The 23078-nt window shown below is 42.4% G+C and overlaps 2 protein-coding genes across 3 annotated transcripts in view; one reads left to right on the forward strand and one right to left on the reverse strand.

The window, feature by feature from the left end:
* Positions 1-23078, forward strand: part of SH3RF2 (SH3 domain containing ring finger 2) — a 143897-nt gene that overhangs the window by 82090 nt on the left and 38729 nt on the right. The window lies entirely within an intron of this gene.
* LOC105554897 (heterogeneous nuclear ribonucleoprotein A1-like) lies at positions 3928-5028 on the reverse strand. The gene is given in 2 exon segments (XM_012001528.1): positions 3928-4134; positions 4137-5028. Coding segments are annotated over 2 exon segments (960 nt in total). The 5' UTR covers positions 4960-5028; the 3' UTR covers positions 3928-3997.

The following is a 23078-nucleotide window of genomic DNA, read 5'->3' on the forward strand; positions in this document are numbered from 1 at the left end:
TTTTCCCAGCACCATTTATTAAATAGGGAATCCTTTCCCCATTTCTTGTTTTTGTCAGGTTTGTCAAAGATCAGATGGTTGTAGATGTGTGGCATTATTTCCAGGGGCTCTATTCTGTTCCATTGGTCTATATCTCTGTTTTGGTATACCTAGGTATTTTTTTAATAGCTATTGTAAAAGGGATTGAGTTCTTTATTTGATTCTCAGCTTGTTTGTTGTTGCTGTATAGCAATGCTGCTAATTTGTGTACATTGATTTTGTGACCTGAGACTACTGAATTCATTGATCACATCTAGGAGTCTTTTGGAGGAGTTTTTAGGGTTTTCTAGGTGTAAGATCATCAGCAAACAGAGATAGTTTGACTTCCTCTTTTCTAATTTGGATGCCCTTTATTTCTTTCTCTTGCCTGACCGTGCTGGCTAGGAATTCCCAAAAAGATTAAGTAATTTGCACAACGTCTCAAGGGTAGAAACAGGTCCCAGACTTACAGACCTGTGCTCCCTTCCCTCAGTGAGTTTTTAGTATGATATTCTAGACCTTCCGGGATCTGGCTACAGTTCACTTCCTGGTCTCCCAGGTCTGCTGACACACACACGTGCATACACATAAAAGTACAGTGGTGTATGTACATTCCTATATGCACACCACGTACTAGGCCACCTCTTTGCTTTTTGTCCTTGTACCCAGCACAATGCCTGCATTATTCTGGGCAATGAACAAATGTTTTTTGAATAAATAATTGCTGCTCCTTCTGGAATTTATTTTTGTTGCATCCACCTGTTACACTCATATCCATACCCCAAGGCCCTGTAAGCATATTGTTTTTCAAGGAAGCTCTTGCCACCACTCCTCCACAGAATTATTTCTCTCATATACATCTCTCTTGTATTCACAGCACATTATTTATACTTGTGTTGTAACATATATGTTAGAACATATAACACCTTCTTTGCACGATAAATACCACATATATATCTTACCAACATGCTTAAGATTGAAAATCTTTTAAGAGCAGGCTTGATGTTTTGTTCACTTATGTGCCCTTGAGTTTCCAAACCCCTCTTCTGATTACACAGAACAAAAAAGATAAGAGAGAGAAAAAGGTGGGGGTCACTTAAGTCAGTGTAAGGAATGTGATTCCTTCCCCCACTGTCCTCCATCTTATGCCAGGATGATAATGACAAGTCCAAGTGTCTTTCCTGGGCTCCTCATCTGGGAAGATGAGCTGTCATGTGCCTGGGGGAATTCTGAGGTCTATAAAACTGACTGTCCTTTTAACCCCATATTTGAAATAGTCTAAATAAAGTAGCTTCTGGGAGCTTGAACTATTACAAGTCCAGATCCTCTCCCAGGGTACTCCTTCGCCACTATCTTTCATAGGAGTCCCAACCCAACTTTATGGTACTCAGGGCTGCCATGAGAAATGGTTTTACTTAGTACTAATATACATATTTTTTTTCTTTGGACACTCTCCCAGTTCAAATTTATATTTAAGATTCTTAGTTAATCTTCCTTCTTGAGGTAATTTACAGAGATAAATTAACCCTACCTTTATAGTCTTATAATGATATCTCCCAAGATAGATATTTCTTTTATTTTACAATTTTCACTCAACAAATTCATACTCATAAGTGATGTTGTCAGAGCACTCCAGAACTCACTGAGCACTCCCAAAGAGTTGTGGGTAGAAAAGAGAAGAGGTACCATTAGATGAACACATATCCCCTCCCATCGCTCTGTTCCGTGTTATCATTATCTGCCCCCATAATGCCTTTTATGGGGACTACTGAGTGTCTGAAATGTGTTTGTCAAATTTTTGAAAATGTACCCGCTGGGTGAAGATAACCCCTTAAACTTTCTCATAAATTACCAGGTAAGGCCTTAGCAGGATTTCACAGGCAGATGGCTGAAAGCAAGAAAGGACCAGAAGGCCTCCCACTTCTCTCTCTATTTTGCCAGAGCCCCCTGAGTAAAGAACTGTCATGAGCCACCCAGAGACACAGTGTTGTACAGGAGAAACCACGGCAGCCTTAGACCCGGGTACCTCTTCCCCAGCCCAATGGTGGGATGTAGGACCAATCAATACTGAGCTTGTTTCCCACCAAAAAAAATGAGAACTCACCTCTGACTCACAAGGTTGTTGGGAAGATCAAAAATAGAAAGTGAATATTAAGTTCTTGGCTACCACTTTTGTTGTTGTTGTTATTTTAAAACTTTTTAGCAGTCAAAATGTCTTAGCAATCAGTTGCTGGATTGCTCTTCAATCCCTATCCTGTTATTTTTTGGACTTTTTACAACAAAAAATTTCAAAAGTATTTAAAAGTTGGAAGAATAGTATAATGAACCCTCATGTACACATCACCTAGTCTCAGCAATTATCCACTGATGGACCAATCTTATTTCAGATATTTATCTTTTCATTCACCTGCTCCCCTCTTGGGTTATTTTTATTTATTTATTTATTTATTTATTTATTTATTTATTTAAGATAAAGTCTCACTCTGTTGCCCTGGCTGAAGTGCAGTGCATGATCTTGGTTCACTGCAACCTCTGCCTCCCAGGTTCAAGCGATTCTCCTGCCTCAGCCTCACAAGTAGTTGGGACTACGAGTGTGTGCCACCATGCCCAGCTAATTTTTGTATTATGAATAGAGACTGGGTTTCGCCATGTTGGCCAGGTTTGTCTTGAACTCCTGATCTCAAGTGATCTGCCCGCCTTGCCTCTTGGGTTATTTTAAAGCAAAGCCCAGACATCATATCATTTCGTCCAGAAAAATTTCAGCAAATGTCTCTTTAAAAATATTTTTAACATAACCATGATTTTTTATCACACACTAAAAAATGAACAACAGGCCAGGCACGGTGGCTCATGCCTGTAATCCCAGCACTTTGGGAGGCTGAGGCAGGCAGATCACTTGAGGTCAGGAATTCAAGACCAGCCTGGCCAACATGGTGAAACCCTGTCTCTACTAAAAATACAAAAATTAGCCAGGCATGGTGGCGCATGCCTGTAGTTCCAGCTACTCGGGAAGCTGAGGCAGGATGATGGCTTGAACCAGGAGGCAGAGGTTGCAGGGAGCCGAGATCTTGCCATTGCGCTCCAGCCTGGGTGACACAGAGCAAGACTCTGTCTCAAAAAATAAAAATAAAAATTTCTTAAAAACATTAAATATTCAGTGTTCAAATTTTTATATTTGCCTTATGAATGTTCTTAGTGTTTGTTCAAGTGGGAACAAAATGAAGTAAACACATTGCATTGAGTTAATATGGCTCTTAAATTTCTTTTTTTTTTTCAAGAGAATTAAATCGTTTATTGATTACACATGATAATGGATGATACACAAGCTTCATTCCCATCTATAATTTTATCTGGTACCATTATTCAATTTAGATATATTGCATAGGATGTGCCAACAATCACTTTTATAACCAATAATTCCATGATTTTGCTTGGGTAATCCCTTTTAATGGTGAACTTCAGGTCACAACAGTAACTATCAGTTCAACTACACCAAGGTTTCCGAAGACAATGGCTTCTCCACCCAAGCAGGTTGTATATAAATTCCAAATAGAACCTGGCATCACCCTGAAGGAATTCTAACTTCACACTGTTGGGGAAATTTACCAAGATGGCTTCAGAGTAGATTAACTTTACACAGCACATTAAAAAAAAGACATTTATTCAGCGTCACGATCAGACTATTACATTTAGCAATCAACAGCATGGGTGCAAAAAAAAAAAAAATCTACGTTAAAACCCTTTGTTGGAATGCTTTACAATTTCCACAGAACAGAAACTAAAATAACCTGTTATACAATTAGTCACAAATACAGTCCTCAAGTTTTTTGCCCATACACATGAGTATTTGTCTAAAACATGTCTTCTTTGTGGCAGCTAGGCCCTGCCACCACTGTGCTTGAGTTCACAAATCTGTTGTAACTTGTAGCTTCCCTGTCACTTCTCTGGCTCTCCTCTCCTGCTAAGCTTTGTTTCCTAATTAAAATCTTCTGCCACTGCCATAGCTACTGCTGCTGCTGGAACCGCCATAGCCACCTTGGTTTCGTGGTTTTGCAAAGTATTGGCCTCCACTGCCATAGGGGCCAGAGCTTCTGCCTCCAAAATTTCCTCCCTTCATGGTCCAAAATTTGAAGACTGATTGTTGTAATTGCCAAAATCATTATAGCTTCCACCACCTCCAAAATTGCTTCCATCATTACCAAATCCATTATAGCCATCCCCACTGCCACCATATCCACCACCACCACAGCTGCCACCAAAGCCACCACCACCACTGAAGTTTCCTCCACAACCGAAGTTGTCATTCCCACCGAAACCACCTCCATGACCACCACCAAAGTTTCCAGAACCACTTCGACCTCTATGGCTGGATGAAGCACTAGCCATCTCTTGCTTTGACAGGACTTTCCTAACTTCACAGTTGTGGCCATTCACAGTATGGTATTTCTGAATGACAATCTTATCCACAGAGTCATGGTCGTCAAAGATTACAAAGGCAAAGCCCCTTTTCTTGCCACTGCCTCGGTCAGTCATGATTTCAATCACTTCAATTTTCCCATACTGTTCAAAATAATCTCTTAGGTGATATTCTTCAGTGTCTTCTTTAATGCCACCAACAAATATCTTTTTCACAGTTAAGTGGGCACCTGGTCTTTGAGAATCTTCTCTTGAGACAGCTCTCTTTGGTTCCACAACTCTTCCGTCCACCTTGTGTGGCCTTGCATTCATAGCTGCATCCACCTCCCCCACAGTGGCATATGTGACAAACCCAAAGCCCCTGGAACGCTTGGTGTTTGGGTCTCTCATTACCACACAGTCCGTGAGCGTTCCCCATTGCTCAAAATGGCTCCTCAGGCTCTCATCGGTTGTTTCAAAGCTCAGCCCTCCAATGAAGAGCTTCCTCAGCTGTTCGGGCTCTTTAGGAGACTCTGACTTAGACATGAGGGCAGGGAGAAGAGAAACTTTAACGATGCTTCTTCGGCGGCGTCCACGGGCAGAAAAAAGCAAATTTCTTTTATTCTACACATCCCTCCTTCTCCCCTAACCATGTACACATTAAAAAAACAAAGTCACTTGCCCTTTTGAATTTTCCAAATTCTGGATATTACTAGTTGCATTTTTGCAGTGATAATACATTCCTCTCTAGCCCGTACTTTCTTTTTTCCTTTTTTCTTTTTTTAGACAGAGTCTCACTCACTCTGCCACCCAGGCTGAACTGCAGTGGTGTGATGTTGGCTCACTGCAACCTCCGCCTCCCAGGTTCAAGTGGTCCTCCCACCTCAGCCATCCAAGAAGGTGGGATTAAAGGCATGCGCCACCACACCTGCCTAATTTTTGTGTTGTTAGTAGAAACAGGGTTTCACCATGTTGGTCAGGCTGGTCTCAAACTCCTGGACTCAAGTAATCCACCCGCCTCAGCCTCCCAAAGTACTGGGATTACAGGTGTGAGCCACTGAGCCCAGCCTCCCCCGTACTTTCTGTAAACTGATAGAACTAGAGGCTTGACAGCTTCGGGCTCAATTTTTTGTCAAGAATACTTCATAGGCAGTACTAAGTACTTGTTTTTTGGTTTGGTTTGGGTTTTTTTAAGTGTACAATTCAATGACTTTTCATATATTCACACTGTGCAGCATTCATCCCTATAGTCAATTTTAAACATTTCCTTTACTCCTAAAAGAAATCCCACACCTCTTAGCCATCACCTCCCAAATTACCATTTCCTTTAACCCCAGCCCTAGGAAACCATTAAGTTACTTTCTGTCTTTATAGATTTGCCTATTCTGGATGTTTTCTGTAAGTGGAAGCACACAGTATTTGAATATTTGGATCTTTGTGGATGTTTTATTTCACTGAATATGTTTTTAGGTTTATTCATATTGTGGTATGTATTAGTACTCATTCTTTTTATGGCGAATAACATTCTATTGCATGAATATACCACATTTTGTTTATCCACTCATCAATGAATGAGCATTTGGGTTGTTTTTACTTTTTGGCTATTATGAATAATGCTGCTATGAACATTTGTAGACATATGCTTTCATCTGATTGTATACCTAGAAGTGGAACGGTTAGATCATATAGTAACTCTGTGTTTAAGGGACTGCCAATGATTTTCAAAAGTGATTGCACCATTGTACATTCTCAGTCTTGGTGTATGCAGGTTCCAATTTCCCCACATCTTCGCCAACACTTGTTTTATTATCAGTCTTTTTTATCGCAGCCATCCAATGGGATGTGAATGATATCCTATTGTGGTTTTGATTTACATTTCCCTCATGGCTAATAAGAGCATCTGTTCATGCGTTTATTGTGCATGTGTTCTTTGGAGAACTGTCTTTTTATATCCTTTGCCCATTTTATCATCAGGTTTTCTTATTATTATTGAGTTGTAAGAGTTCTTTACATATTCTAGATTCAAGTCTTATCAGTTATATGACTTGCAAATTTTTCTTTAATTCTGCGTGTTGCCTTTTCACTTTCTAGGTGATGTCCTTTGAAGCACAAAAGTTTTTCATTATAATAATGTCCAGTCATCACATTACTCTTTCCTTTGTTGCTTGTGTTTTTGTTGTCATATCTAAAAACCATTGTCTAATTCGAATTCGTAAGTGTTTACCACTGCATTTTTTTTGTAAGAGCTTATAGTTTTCACTCTTATTTTAGATGTTATGATTCAGCTGGAGTTAATTTCTGTATATGTTGTGAGGTAGGGATCCAGATTCATTCTTCTACCTGTAGATATGAAGTTGTTCCAGCATCATTTACTGAAAAAGACTGTTTTTTCCCATTTTGTTATATTTACACACATGTTAAAAATTAAGTACTTTTTATAGCAACACATCAGGAAGCATATAATGCCTAATTGCCTCCTTTTTTGTATGAAAATTGATTCTATTCAAATGTCAACCTGCTCCATCCATTATATGGGTCCCCATTAGCCTTTCACCTGGTGGTTTGAACATTATTTCATTAGGAGTTGCAAAATGGTGGTGTTCCAAATCTGTCACTCCTGAATATTTTATGCCACAATTCTTCTGTAATATTGAGCTATGTGTAAGACACAGCACTGTGAGCTTTATCTCACTATTGATCTCCACACCTACACATCATAATCCCTCAGCATACATTGGAGAGTCCAAAGTTCATATTCTTAACCTAACTCTCTCTCTCTCTCTTTCTCTCTCTTTTATTCCTGGGCATTCCCCTAGCTCAAAGACAAGATTCATTTCTCACCACCTTCCCACATTGTATGTTTGCCATCACTGAACAGCTACCCCTTTTTCCACTGGCCACTGCCAGCTGGGCTAATCTTACTGCCTGCCTGTGCAGTCTCCTTGTTTACATCCTTACTACTGCCCTAGGCTGGCCCCTAGTCAGGGCCTCCTTGGCCCACATGTTCCCTCCCTTGCCTTCCTGAGGTCTGGTTCCCACACTTGTGCCAAGATCAGGAGAAAGAGGCCCAAGTTTGTTCAGCCTGGAGAAGAAAAGATTGATGTGGGGTTGAATGATGACTTTATTTTTCCAAACTTGCGTTTATATACCAGTTTTATTTTCCTGTGTTCTGAAGAGAAAAGGAACATAAATCAAAACATGAAGGATTTGGGGAAGTACAATGAGAAATCTCTCCTATTGCATAGACTGATGGAAACTAAATATTGCCAATGCTGAAGTGGAATCTATGGATTCTGTTGTTGTTATTATGTTTGGTTTGGTTTTTATTTATTCTATAGAGGAAGGTAGTTTAGTACAAACAAAAAGATTTTGAGTCAGGCAGTTTCTTGTCATGGCTTTGCCGTCTGGTAACTAAATGACATTGAAATTAAGTATCTAACCCCATTAAGCCTCAGTGTCCTCATCTGCAAACTGGGATAACTCCTTCCATGCAGGGTCTTGGCAATGGTAGCAACAAATCAAGCTGCAGCCATTGCTATTACCTTCCCCCTCTTTCCTGCAAGGAGAGCTTTTAGAATCTGTCATTTGTGTGACTGGGGAGAACCCCTGAATTCACACAAGGAATGGGCCAAATGTTTTAAAATCTAAATGATCATTCCAATCTGAATGTTTTAAGGTGTAGTTTTTCACAACTACTAACCGATATGGAGGAGGGGGTGATCTTGCCTCTTATATGTAAAAAACTGGCAGGAAAAGGTAGTTCCTTAACAGACTCAAGATCTTCCCCCCAAAATTAAATAAATACATGAATTGTAATTTAGGATATAACTAAGAGTCCCTATAAAATATAACTGAATGCCACATCTTTGAGCCACATAGTCCCAAGTGGCAGTAACCATTATTTGCACAAGAAAGGTGATAGATACATCACCAGTGAGGCCTCAAAGAATGTGATCCTAGTGCTCTCATAGTTAACTGTGTAGCCCTGGACAAGGGATTTTGCCTTTCCGGTTCCCAGTTTTCTCATTGGAATGACAAAATTGACTTGGCAGAGTACTATGTGCCTTAATTGGCTAATAGCACACTCTGAGGATAGGTAACACTGGGAAAGAGCTGTTCCTATTATTTAACAAATCATGATTATTGTTGTGATTCCTCCTGTCTTCTGCCCGAACACACATTCACACAAGAGACCTGTTTTCTTTCTGGCTGGTGCAAAGTTTTGTCAGGCCCCACAGGTATTGGGTAGAGCTACCCTCTGAGGCAAAGAGCTTCTCAACATAGGCAGTATAGTAAGGAAATAAAAATATGGGCTTTGGGGTCAGCTAGATCTAGGATGGAACTCACACTGCTTCTTACTGAACAGTATAACCTTGGGCAAGATACTTTACTGTTTCTGAGCCTCAGTTTTTATATCTGTAAAATGGGACTAATGATGGTAATTTTTATAAGATGGCTGCGAGGATAAAACAAGGCAATGCTTATACATGAGATAATGGCCAGGGTTTAGCAGTGGTAAATGGCTCAATAAATGTTCACTCTGTTATTATTATTATCATCAGGTCAAGCTAGGAAGCTAAAACCATCTCCCATCCCCACCGCCCCAGGGCCAGCCTGTACAAACAGGCCCTACTGAGAATGAGATTGATCAGCCACACACTTCAGAGATGATCTGTTGGAGCCTGCTTTGAAGTGCAAAGACTTCCAAAAACGCCTTTGCTTTCTTAATAAGCAGTGACAATTCCAGAATTAGGGAAGGAGTGTGACTTTTGGCCTGTACCTAGGTGGCCCCCTGGGACAATTGCACTTGCTTAGTTCAGACCCTCAGCTGTAAGTCCATGTCAACCCATGTGACAGAAGCCAAAAATGAATGCAGGAAAAAAAAGACTTTGAATAAAAAAGACCAAGATAGAGACTGAGGCAGAGCCAGCCATCTGTCCACCATTTCCTATACACACCTCGCAGTTTTTTCTGTGAACCCTGTCCTCACCTGGCAAGTGTCCAAAGCCCATTGTGAATCCTAGTTGCCAAAGCCCCTCACAGCCTGTCAGTGAGCCAGTCAGCAGAGTTGTTGAATGCCCACCAGATACTGAGCTGGGCACAGGTGATACAGTGAACAAGACAGACATGGTCGCTACAGTCATGGAACCTCCAAGCTAGCAGGGAAGACAAAAACTAAACAATTATTAACATGCTTGATTACAAGGTATTAAGTGTGCAAAGTGCTGTGAGGTTCAATGATGAGGGCTGAAGGGAGTACGTAATGGAGGGTCCCACCTAGTCTAGGAAGTCAGAGAAGCCTGCCTGGAAGAAGTGATCCTCAGGTGAAAACCTGGACGCTGATAGCAGTCAGCCAGGTAAAAAAAGGAAGCCAGCTGAGGTTCTGCATGCACCTGTCCTTAGCGCTGCAGCCCAGTTGCCTTTCTACTGAGGTCACTCCAGAAAGCGCCAGTACTCCTGGGGCACAGTGGCTCCTACAGTACTTGGATCCTCAGCCCTGCCCAAGCTCCCTGAGGTCCTCTGGGGAAAAAACCTTTCTGGTTTCTGGTGACTAAAGCAGGTTTGATAATTAACTTTGCTTACTTCCTTGATTCAGCATTTCTCCAGCAAGAGGTTAAACTTTACATCATCATTTTGCCCAATTAATCCTGGCAGGTGCGCCACTGAGAAGACCCAACCCTGCCCGGGTGAAAAAGGGAGCGGCCCAGCCTGCACCTCAGACATTTTAACATAGACGCTATAGCTCTGGGAGCCGGGAGCAGGGGACATTGATATCCAAGACCACTGGGGCCTGCAACACACACACACAGAAAGGTAATTCAACAAGAAAGGAAGACAAGAGAAGCAAAATAAAACAGAAGGGCAAAAGAAAGGGAAAAGCAATGTCACAGGGTAGCATTCTGGGAACAAGGAGGGTAGTACAGACATGTGGACACAGACAGACCTTGATGGTACAGTGACCTCGGCCAAGTGACTCAACCTTGCAAGACCTCAGTTTCACCATCTCAAATGGGAAAATTAATAGCATCTTCCACACAGACCTGTTAGGGGATGAATGAGATACTCGTGTACAGCAAGCTCTCTCAGTCTCAGCACTATTGGCATTTTGAGCAAGATAATTGTTGTGGGGGCTACCCTCTGCATTGTAGGGTTTTTAGCAGCATCCCTGGCCTCTACCCACTGATGCCTGTAGCACCCACCACCCACCCACCTGTGGCAACAACAGACATTACCAAATGTTCCCCAGGGTCAAAGTTGCCTCCTGCTGAGAACAGCTGATGTGCAGGACGTAGCATAGGATCTGGCTTGTAGTAAATGCAGAATACAGGGCAGTTAAGTCAAGGGCTGCGTGAAAAAGATGCCCTTTCTGAACAGCCCCAGGAGACCACTCTTCCCAAACACAAGGGAGAATACAAGGGCTTTGGGGAAACCTGACACTTTGCACAGGTACGATGGGGAGACTTGCCAGTGCCCTGTCCCTGGAAATGTGCCAAAACACGACCGCGCTCCTGGCTGGAGAAGCTGAAAGGATCTGTGCACTAAGCGGATTGTTGGAAAAACATATTGTACAGAGAAACATACATATGTAGTGAAAAGAAAAACAAATTGTGCAGAGAAACATACCCCCACAGCAATAAACAAAGGCACAATAAATACATAATTCAGGCCCACTTTCCATCCCCGCTCAGCTCCAAGCAAAAAAGGAACTCATTTTGTGACAGACCCAGTGCCACAGTCTTACATCCTCTGTGAGTGTTGTTAACAGTTGTTACTTCTTTCCATTTCAGATGGAGGAACTAAGACTCAGAGAGGCTAAGTATTTAGTTCAGTTAGCAAGTACATTTCAGAGTTTTTGTCAGAACCCAGGTCTGGCTGTCTTCCGGGCCCGTGCTCTTTCCCTGCCAGAGCAGTGGGAGCAGTGGGGCATCTCACATCCTTACTCAATTGTCCCCAGAGGTGATTGAGGAGAGATTCTGGGACAGCAACCAGACTCAGTGAGAAGGAATAAAGGGATCGATTATCCATGTCTGTCATGGGCCCGGGAGTAGGAAATGGACACATGTGCCGTGTGTTCACCATCCCCACGCAGGCCCATCATCTAAGACTCGGTGAGTCCATATCATTCTGTTGGGCACTCCCTGGGGGCTATGCTGGGCTCTGGGTACATCTGGATTTGTTCAGCAAATGAGCTCCTGTGCTATTTGCTTTCTCTGCACATAAGCTGAAAATCAGGCCTTCTTCCTAAGGGAGAGTTTCTACAGAGGGCACAAAAGGGGCACGTTCTTCCATTGTTTTCATGGAAAAACAAGATACGGGCCCCTATCACAGCCCTCTGTGAATGCCTCGGGAACTTTATTTTTGATAAACGACAGTGTGTTAAGAAAAGAAAACAAAAGAAAGATAAAGAGAAAACTCCAAGAAAATGGACCATTTCCTTTCATCGAAGAAAAAAACCATTTATTGTATCTTAATGCCCAAGCTTTGGGATATATAATATCCATTCTTCTCCCTCTCTTCCCATCCCAAAACAATCAAGCCCTGAAGAAAAATTGCACAACTAGATGTGAAGTAAAAACTGCTTACATATGCAAAGAATATTGCAAGCACCAGTTTGTCTGTTTCCAAGACACTTCAGCTAGGGAAGCCCTGTTTTCTCACACTGAGTAGAGGGCAACTCTGAGGACAAAAAGGGCAGAGTCAGAAATAAGAACAAATCTTTCTACTCGCTGGTCTGCTCAAGCTGCCTAACTGAGCCCTTGCGCCTTCCCCCACTGCCTTTGACTTGACCTGAACCAGTACTGATGAGAGAAATCTTGCTGCTTGCTTGCTTCTGTTCACAAATATGGTGCGCCTACCATGTGCCCGTGTCCTTTCATTCAGTGAAGATTTACTGAGGCCCTATTCTTTGCTAGGCCTGGGTTATATACTCAAGTGACAAGCCCTAAACAGATTTGAACAAGACACACTGGAGCACAGAGAGAGTTTACTGCTTTAATCATTTGTCTGCATTCGTTTCAAGGAGGCAGGACAATGATGAAGTCAGAGAATACCTATCCTGTATTTTTAAAATCCGATTCCCTGTGCCTGAGATTAGGCCCTTGCTGGGCCCTCATCTGTCTACATCTGTAGAGAAAGCAGTAACCAGGTCACCAGGAGAATTACTAACCCCTAAACTATTTCTGCTATTGGCATCTGAAAATTATGCACTGTTCATTCATTTCTTTGAGCTATAACAAAATTAGCAAATTACAGCCTATGGGCCAAATGCACCTGCTGCCTGTTTTCATATAGCAGGAAGTTAAGAATGGTTTTTACAGATGTGATTTTGAATTTATTGGGTGGTGGGGGCAGGGGTGAAAATCAAAAGAATAAAACTCCATGCTGTGAAAATTATATAAAATTCTATTTTCAGTGTCCAAAAATAACGTTTGATTGGCACTCAGCCAGTCTCGCTCTTTACATATCATCTATGGCTGCTTTCACACTACAAGGAAACAGTTAGGTAGTAGTGACACAGACCTTGCACAAAGCCTGAAAGTTTTACTTTCTAGCCCTTTAGAGAGTTTGCAGATCCCTGGGCTAAAAGATTGCCCTCTTCCTTTAAAAAGCAAACACCTGGTTGGGCACAGTGGCTCACGCCTGTAATCCCCGCACTTTGGGAGGCCAAGGCGAGTGGATCACGAGGTCAGGAGATTGAGACCATCCTGGCTAACACGTCTTTACTAAAAAAAAAAAAAAAAAAAAATGCAAAAAATTAGCCAGGCGTGGTGGCGGGCGCCTGTGGTCCTGGCTACTTGGGAGTCTGAGGCAGGAGAATGGCGTGAACCCAGGAGGCAGAGCTTGTATGAGCCAAGACCGCACCACTGCACTCCAACCTGGGCGACAGAGCAAGACTCGGTCTCAAAAACAATAACATAAAATAAATAAAAAGTAAACACCCTCCTCTGGTCTAGCCACTTCTGAGGTCCCTAATGCCTTTGTGAGAATGTGTGTACCTGGTCACTTTGGGCCCTGTAGGGAAGAAGGAGCACTGGATGCCTGGGAGGCACCATCCCATCTGCACTTCCAAACAATTGACATATGCCTCCAGGTGGAATTCTGTCACTTACCACCTTGTTTTGGAATTTACCTAAGTGTACCTTAATGCCCTCAACTCCTTAAAGACAGGGTGACTGATGTCCCCCTGCTCCCTCCAGGGTTAAGCCCAGTTGAGCCTGGCAAGGAGAGATGGCTAGTAAATGTTTGTTGAATGAATGAGTGATGAAGAGAGTGAAACCCAGTGAACACATACATAGCTATGTACATGACCCAATAAACAGAAGAGACTGAATGAATGATTAAGTGATGGAGGAATCTGATGAAAGAAAGATGTGAATGAATTGTGAGGGAATTCTTATAATAATGAGGAATTTAATAAAGAAATAAGTATGTAAGTGAATGAAGGAGGGAGGGATCAACAGGGTGGGTGAGTGAGAAGTGAATGCGGGCCGTGGGGTCTCTACAGGCCCATAAAGGGTATAAGGGGCAGCAATGCCAAGTTCTGCTGTGTCATCATTTTGCCTTGCTTGCTCTTGTCCTGCCAGCCCTGGGGATTTTGAGATTAACCAATACCCTTCCCCATGGAGGGTGTGCCCATGCTTTAGTGCTTTGATATCTGGATTCTGTGAGAAGCACAAAATCAACTGCAACCCTAAGCTTGAGGCCAGGCAGCCACTGTCCAAGACTGTAGCCTCCCATATATGGAAAAATACACCTTTGGTTGGTGCATCCCCAGCCCCATCCCTTCCACGTGCCCCAGGTAAATAAGACCCACCCCAAAGCTAAGCACCCCCCAGTGATGCGTGCTCCAGGGGCAAGAGACAAGCAGCATGTCGGGTTTGGATGAACTTCATAGCCAAGGTCACCCAGCCAAGTAGGAGGGCATGGAATGGAAAACAGCTTATCCAAAGCAGGTCTCCCATCATCTATCTCTGCTTCCTTTAAGGTGTATATTTTATTCGTCTGTTTTCTTGGTTTTTGTTTTGTATATGTATATCTTGTTTTACCTGCCATCTCCCTAGAATATAAGCTCCATAAGGACAGAATGAGGCATATGGAAAGCCTAATACATATTTGCTGAAAATTAGTGAAACGTAGTCTGGAAAGCAAGTCAAGCAAACCAACCTCTGGAACCAGCTACCCAGACATGGTACCCTTTCCCAGTGATGAACTTAGGTCTGACTCTGTGGCCAAGCCCCATGGGTGATGACCTTCAACTTGCCACTTCCCCTCAGAGGATTGAATTGGGTGATCTTGAAGCTCTTATGGCTTCAAGATCTTCAGCTCTTACATACTAGGATCCTAAAGCCAGGGGAAGGGGCTTCAGATTTTTCCAAGATTCATATAGGTAATATGAACCTGAGTTCCCTGACCACAACTCTTGAAAAAAAACATTGTCTATTACATAAGAGGCAGCAATTATTTCTGGCCAGTGACCGAGGGGTGAGGTGACACTAGGTGTGGTGACAGAGACAATCCAGATGCTATCTTGGCGCTCCTTCAGGCTTTGCCAAGCCTCAGCTCGGGGCCAAAGCCCAGCCTGACATCCTACTGTCCATGCCTTGGGAAAGTTATACACGTGTGCCCGTAAATCACATTTCTCTCTGGTAACAGAGACATGACTGAGAAATCTCTTCTCAGGCATCTTTTCAGAGTTCCCAGAAATGGGGCAAACCCTTCCTGGCTTAGCCTAGCAAATGAGGCACAGGGAGCTAAAGAAGCCCTTCTCTGAGAATCCTAGCCCTCGCCGACTCCTGCCCTCTAGAACCTTCCAGCCCTTAGAGCCAGCACCACCTGATTCTCCCTCCAAAATGCACACACTGACTTGTGTGCTGTAGTTAGGGCTGAGAGGACAGGCTCTGAAGTCACAGTCACATCATGTATGTTCGAATTCCAGCTCAGCTTCCTTGCTTTGGGCAAGTTACTTGCCTTGGGCAAGTTACTAAACATATATTTTTGCCTTGACATTCTCAAGGTCAAATGGGAAAAGTGATGATAATGGTATTTAGCCCTTTGGTTTGTTGTGAGGATTACATGAGATAATAGAGTGTTTAGGAATGTGTGGCCTCTGACAAGTATACTGTAATCATTAGCTCTTGATTTTGCAACTCTGTTTTCTTTTTTCCCATCTTAGTGAGATTAAACACTCCTTAAGGGCAAGGACTATGCTTTCTTTTCAACCATGTTTGTCTTTCACATTGTCTTACCTAGGAGCATTTGTCAATTAGAGGAGACCAGATATTCCCAAATCATGTCTCTTTAGAAGTTACAGGAAGTTCCTTAGTGAAAATCTATGAGCACTAACCCCTAGCCTTTTTTTTTTCTTTTTCTTTTTTTTTTTTTTTTTTGAGATGGAGTTTCAGTCTTGTTGCCCAGGCTGGAGTGCAATGGCCCGATCTCAGCTCACTGCAACCTCCGTCTCCCAGGTTCAAGCCATTCTCCTGCCTCAGCCTCCCGAGAAGCTGGCATTACAGGTCTGCGCCACCACGCCGGGCTAATTTTGTGTTATTAGTAGAGACAGGGTTTCTCCATGTGGGTCAGGCTCGTCTCAAACTCCTGACCTCAGGTGATCTGCCTGCCTCAGCCTCCCAAAGTGCCGAAATTACAGGCATGAGCCACTGCGCCTGGCCATGCCCTAAGCCTCTTTGTGGGAAAAATGACACCCACATTTTGTGGAAAAAGAGGCTCAGTTAGGGAATACCAAGAAAAGGTAAAGAACAAAAGTAACACCCCTCCCCCACAAATATATCCCCATTGTTTGTTGTTACGAAAGTCTTATTACCGACAGAAGAGACAATTGGAAGGATGGTTGTCTCACATCCATCCCAGATGGTGCAGACACGGATCTTCCTAAAAGCACACTCAACAGACATGTATTGAGTGCTTAGGTATTGTTCTAAAAGGTGGAGATACAAATAAAAGTTACGTTTGTTATAAGGATGGGCCAAAATTAGGGATTCTCCCCTTCTTAATGCAAATGCATATTTTCATTCCTTTTTAGCACAATGAGATAAAAATATCAGGACACCTGAAAACAAAGATTATCTGAAGAGTTTTATTCTCCCTTTATTTCCCATCAAATGCAGTGCTCTGAAGAGTGAGCTGCATTGATTGTCCAAACAGCCTGGGTCCTGAGCTTCTGTGGCTCACCCAGTGATGGGAGAGGACAGCAGAGGGCTTGCTTGCAGGGAAGTGGAACCTCTCCAGGCACCACGAGCTGGGGCCTCGGGGCAGGGATGGTGAGTCTCTGGGGACAGCCAATTAAAACTGTTTAAATCTCATTTGAGACTATGAAGGACAACTTCTGATATCTGCAGAACCACAGAGCCAGCAGGCATGCCATCCAGAAGGAGCTTTAAGTGATGGCTTTGGAAACACATGCCCTTTTCACTTGCTGATATCACTGAGCCTGTCTCAGAAAGGATTCTGGGACCCTGGTGGACTTTGTGGCCACATTCTAATAATCCTGTGAGAAGGAAAAATTGTCCTATGACCAACCAAGGTCTCAGCCTCAGTATGGGGTGTCTTCCCAAGGGTATCCAGTGATAATAATTCAGAAGATGAAGGCAGACATGCCAACAAGAAAGTGTCAGGGAGTGTTTCAAGGAACCATGACAGCAATGGAGCCTAGGTTTCCAAGAATGTAAATCCTTCATTTATTGAGGGCACTTAATTACTCAAAAAAGAACAGAGGTCGGGTACAGTGGCTCTTGCCTATAATCCCAGAACTTTGAGAGGCCAAGGCAGGCGAATCACTTGAGGTCAGGAATTGGAGACCAGCCTGGCCAACATGGTGAAACCCCACCTCTACTAAAAATACTAAAGTTCGCCAGGCGTGGTAGTGCACACCTGTAATCTCAGCTACTCAGGAGGCTGAAGCAAGAGAATTGCTTGAACCTGAGAAGTGGAGGTTGCAGTGAGCCAAGATTATGCCACTGCACTCCAGCCTGGGTGATGAAGTGAGACTCTGTCTCAGAAAAAAAAAAAAAAAAAAAAGAACAGAGACAACTGCTTTGATAATGGGTGGTGGTGGTAAGCGATTAATTTTTCTCTTTTTTAAAATAAAAATGTTCATTATTGTCGCTATAATATCCTTGAGAAAATTTTAAATTAAGAGACAACAAACACAAGGCAGAAAGTAAACTTTCTGAAGATGCTGAGATGAACTTGACATTGCCAAATTATTTCTGGGCTCACTAAATTCCTTAGAAAGGATTTTTTTTAATTAACTTTTTTTTTTTACTTTTTGTCATTCTGACTTCAGTTTGCTTCACCAGCCATCTATCTCCCCTGAAGTGAAACCTTAGATTTTTAAAAATTGACAAGTCCTTAGGAAGAAACCTATTAAAGCTCCCCTAAACCAGATGAAGGAATTTAGGACCAGGCAGGTTAAGTAACTTGCCCAGGGTGACATGGTCAGTGAAAGCATAGCAAAGTGGGGACCCGCACCCAGGGACATCTGAATTCAGATCCCAAGTTCCTAACAGTTATGCTCCAGTGTCTCCTGTTTTGGTCTGCTGCTTTCCCTCATCCACCTCTCCCTGTGGGTCCATATTCCTTAGTTCGGAAAATAACCTCCATCACCAATATCTCCACCATAAAAAGCTACTTTATAAGGACGTAGGTCCTTTAGTCCAAATGAGAGGTGAGTGGAGCATGAAAATTTCTAGATGTCCAGAGACTACCCATCTTTGGGATACTCTTGTCTGGGGAATGTGAGGGCAGGAGCCTGGGGTAGGACAGATAGTAGGTTGGAGGCACAGTCTCCACTGTCTGTGAGTGCAGTGGCCTCATCACGGATCCCCCGGGCCTAGTACGGTGCTTGGTACCTGGCAGATGCTTAGCAAGCATCTTCTGTGAGTAAATGCCTGAGGAGATCTGCAGCAGACTTCAGAGACACTTTGCATACTGAAGTTTTTATGGCCTTTAATGAGGCCTGGTGAGAGGATTTAACCATAATTACTGCCAAACAGTTACTTCTTCAAGCCGACTGTTAGGATGAGGAGGGCAAGGGTTCTAATTAAGACTTCTGTGTACCCTGGCATTTCAAAAAGCCCTAACAGTACCCACCCCATCACACTCTGCTTTGATGCCCAAACCCTGCTTTGAAAGCAGCAGGACCCTTGGTCTCAGGAAAGCATGAGGTAGAAAATAGCAGGGGAGACCAGACGCAGTGGCTCACACCTGTAGTGTCAGCTACTTGAGAGGCTGAGGCAGGAGGACCGCTTGACCTCAGGAGTTTGAGACCAGCCTGGGCAACGTAGTGAGACATTGTCTCTACTTAAAATAAAAACATTTTTTTTAATGACCAGGCGTGGTGGCTCACGCCTGTAATCCCAGCACTTTGGGAGGCCGAGGTGGGTGGATCGTTGGAAGTCAGGAGTTTGAGACCAGCCTGGCCAACATGGCAAATCCCCATCTCTACTAAAACTAAAAAACTAGCTGGGCCTGGTTACACATGCCTGTAATCCCAGCTATTCTGGAGGCTGAGGCACGAGAATTGCTGGAATGTGGCAGGCAGAGGTTGCAGTGAGCCGAGATCACACCACTGCACTCCAGCCTGGGTGACAGAGTGACTCTATCTGAAAAAAAAGAAAATGGCAGGGGAGTAGCAGGGCAGGAGACATTCTGTGTCCAACCAAAGGAGAAAGCATATTTGTCTTTGTGGTTTGAAGTGTGGGTTACATTTTCTGTTTTTCCCAAGAAGCCAATGCAGAGCATAGCTATGGGGAAGTGCCAGGGATGGAAGCCTCAGGATCCATGAGAATGGCCAACCTATCATCAGGGAAAAGGAAGAAAGACTCCTAAATGCATGTCCCCCATACTTGGGCTAAACCACCCCACACTGGGTCTTCCTCAAAGGCAATCTGGACTACGGTGGCTGGCCTTTGTATCCTAGAGAATGAATCTTTCCTTCTTAAATCCAGTTCAACTGAGGAAGTCCTATTGTCTGCTGCTTCTCCCCAGACATCTGCTTTGTATGTCTCCTATGTCATAATAGTGACAATGGTAACCATTTATTGGGTACCTCATATGAGTCAGACATTATGCAAAGCACTTTGCTTGCATGTTCTGATTAAACCTTCACAAGAACCTCATGAGGTAGCCACTATTCTTGCATCCTTTCATAGATGAGGAAATGAGGCTCAGAGGGATTAAGTCTGAGCCTCCCACAGCCAGTAAGTTACAATGCCAAAACTCAGACCCTCATCAGACAGCCCCAAAAGTCCATTCTGTTAGCCATGGCTGCATAGTGCCTCAAGAAGCTACAAAAATCCTCCTAACTGTGGCTGCCCCCATGGGGTTCCTCTTAAGTAAGGCACTGGGACTCTCGGGTTCTCTAAGGATGAATTGATGACATATGGGGGTCTGCGTAGGCTGGGGTTTTCCAAGGCTCTATGTAGATACTCCAAGTACCACCTTTTCTCCCCAACAGGGAGGCCACCCAGCAAGTGTTCCCACAGGAACTTCTCTTCAACAAACAGGGCTTGTGGAAAAACATTTTACATCTGGTAAACAACTCTTGGAAATCCTTTAGAATAACATTGCAACCATTTCAGAAATAGTATCAGTAATTTAAAATCTTCCTCTACAGAAGACTCCAGACCCAGACAGATTTACTGGTGAGTTCTTTCACACTTGCAAGGAGGGGATAATTTAACTATTATACAAATTCTTCCAAAGAATGGAAGAAAACATTCCCCAACTCATTTCATAAAATTAGGACAGCCTCACTTTCAAAACCAGCAAAAGACAACATAAGAAAGGAAAAGTATACCTCTGCTTCACTCAGGAACACAGATGCAAAAATCCTCAAGTATATATTAGCAAACCAAACCCAGAAATGCAGGGAAATGGAATATATCATGATCCAGTTGGGTTTTTCTCCAAGATTGAATGGTTGGTTCAGCATTAGAAAATTAACTGATGTAATTTATCACAGTAACAGATTAAAGGAGGAAAAAAATGTGACATTTTCAATAGATACAGAAAATGTTTGATAAAATTTTATGTCCACTCATTATATATTAACAAGTCTTAGCAAACTAGGAATAAAAAGAAACGTACTTAATGTGATTAATGGAATCTACTTAAATCTATGGCAAACATCATACTTAATGGTGAAATGTTGAAGGCATTTCCCTTAAGGTTAAAAAAAAGAACCGAATGCCCATTTTCATGTTTCTGCTCAGCACTGTCCCAGAGGGCCTGGCCAGCACAGCAAGGCAGGAAAAAGAAGTAAAAGGTTAAGTCTTTGAAAGGAAGAAACATAACTGTCGTTATTTGCAGATGATACTATTGTCTATATAGAGAACTCAAAGGAACCTAGAAAAAATGTAATAGGAATAAACATGAGCTTATCAAGGTTGCTGAATACAAATCAATATAAGAAAGTCAATTGCATCTCTGTACACTAAATAGAAAAATGATTTTTAAAAAGGTACCATTTACAGGAGCAACAAAATTGTTTCAATCTCTAGGAATAAATATAACAAGACATGCAAGGCCTTTATTGAGAAAATGTATAAAACACTATTGAAAGACATTAACGAGGCTCTAACATAAATGGAGAATTATGCAATGTTCTTGGATGGGATGACTTAATATTTAAAGAGGTTGATTCTCCCCCAAATTTAACCATGAATTCAAATCCCAGTGGGTCTGTTTGCTGTTTGTTTTTATGAAACTCAAAAGGTGATTCTAAGATTCAAAAGGAAGAACAAAAAGCCAAGAGCCAAGACACTTCTAACGAAGAAGATGGAATTTGGTTGGGGTAAAGAACTGGACTTCCCCAATCAGATTTCCATTTTTATTTCAAAGCTAATTAAGATGGCATGGATTTAGCACAGAGATTCTATGAAACCAATGGAACATGCTGGAGAACCTAGAAGCAGACACAGCATGGAGGCTTGATTTATGACAGAGCAGACTTTGCAGATCAGAAGGGAAGGATGAACTATGGTGCTGGGCTAATTGGGTATCCATGTGGAAAAAGATGAAATTGGATTCCTCCCTTGTCAAAAATCAATTCCAGGTGGATTAAAGACTTAAATGTGAAAGGCAAAACTATAAAACTTTTAGAAGACAGTATAGAAGTTTATCCGTATGACCTTGGGAGGAAAAAAAACTTGTTGAAGACTGTTTAAAAACGTGAACCATAGGGAATATATTGTGAGTTTGACTATATGAAAAATCAGAACTTCAGTTCATCCAAAGACACCACGGAGTAAAAATATAAGCTACAAAGAATTCATATCCAATATATTAGAACTCCACAATTTAATACAAAAATAATAAATAACCCCATGGAGGAGTGGGAGACAAAGGACATGAACAGGCATTCTTGTTCGCATAACAAGAATGGTCCATAAATATTAAAAAAAAAAAATTAAAGCTCCTGGTACTCAGAGAAATTAATTTAAAACCACAATAAGATAGCATTTTCCACCCACCCAATCAGCAGGTATTAGAAAGCCAGGCCTTACCACATGCTGGTGAGACTGTGGGGTAACAGTAATTATCATTCACTGCTGGTGGAAGTGTAAATTGTTACAGCCACATTGGGACACAGTGTGTTATTGCCCAATAAAACTGAACAGGCTCATACCCTACGGCCCATCAATTCCACTCCTAGATGTATATCCTGGAGAAATTCTTGCACATGTGCACAGGGGACATGTACAAAAATGTTCATAGTAACATCACTCACAACAGCCCCAAACTGAAAATTGCCCAAATGACACATAAATGGCGGTATAGTCACAGAATGAAATATAAGAATCAGCAGTGAAAATTAGCCATAAATATATGCAAAAACTTCCCATTAAGCAAAAGATGCGCGTCACAGAATACACACGTGGTGAGTCCATTCATACAATGTTCACAGATAGACAAAACTAAACAGCATACTGTTTAGGGATATATGCCAAGGTGGTAACAACATAGAAAAGCCTTGGAATGATTAACACAAACTTCAGCATTGTGGTTACCTCTGGGATAACTTGGGAGAGAGACTTGATTATGGGGGAATATGCAGAGGGCTTCCCTAGCACAATATTCAACTTCTATTTTTTTATATTTCTTAAGTCGGGTGGTATGTATGCAGGTATCTGTTTTATGGGTAGTATGTATGCAGGTATCTGTTACATTATTATTCTTTAAATGATACACAAAATATATACACTTATCTGTATGCATAATATATTTATAATCTTACATTTTAATAACAAAGGGAAGTTACAGTCAGACCAGAAGTGGGAAGTGGGAAGTAACAGGGTAGCAGGGTGGCCAGGAGAGGCACAAGGTCACGGGTGTGGCCTGCTCAAAGAACTAAGAAAAGACCCCACTGAAGTAGGGGAGAAGGGAATGGAGAAAGGTGAGGCTGGAGAGCAAAATGGGAGCAGATCACAGAGGATCTTCCAAATTTTGCTGACTCCTTAGGAAGTGTAAATTCAGTAGTCTTCACAGCGTTATGCAATATAGCCCCTGCAGACCTAGCCGTGTACTTCGGGAAAAAAAAGCATTTTTGAGATGAACCTAAAGGGACCTGCTGACAGCTCATAAATGAGTTCTCTCTCTCAGACAGTGTTTTTACTCTCAGGACAAATAAATAGCTCTGGGTGGCT

Source organism: Mandrillus leucophaeus, unplaced genomic scaffold (assembly GCF_000951045.1).
Source record: "Mandrillus leucophaeus isolate KB7577 unplaced genomic scaffold, Mleu.le_1.0 Scaffold663, whole genome shotgun sequence".
NCBI lineage: Eukaryota > Metazoa > Chordata > Mammalia > Primates > Cercopithecidae > Mandrillus > Mandrillus leucophaeus.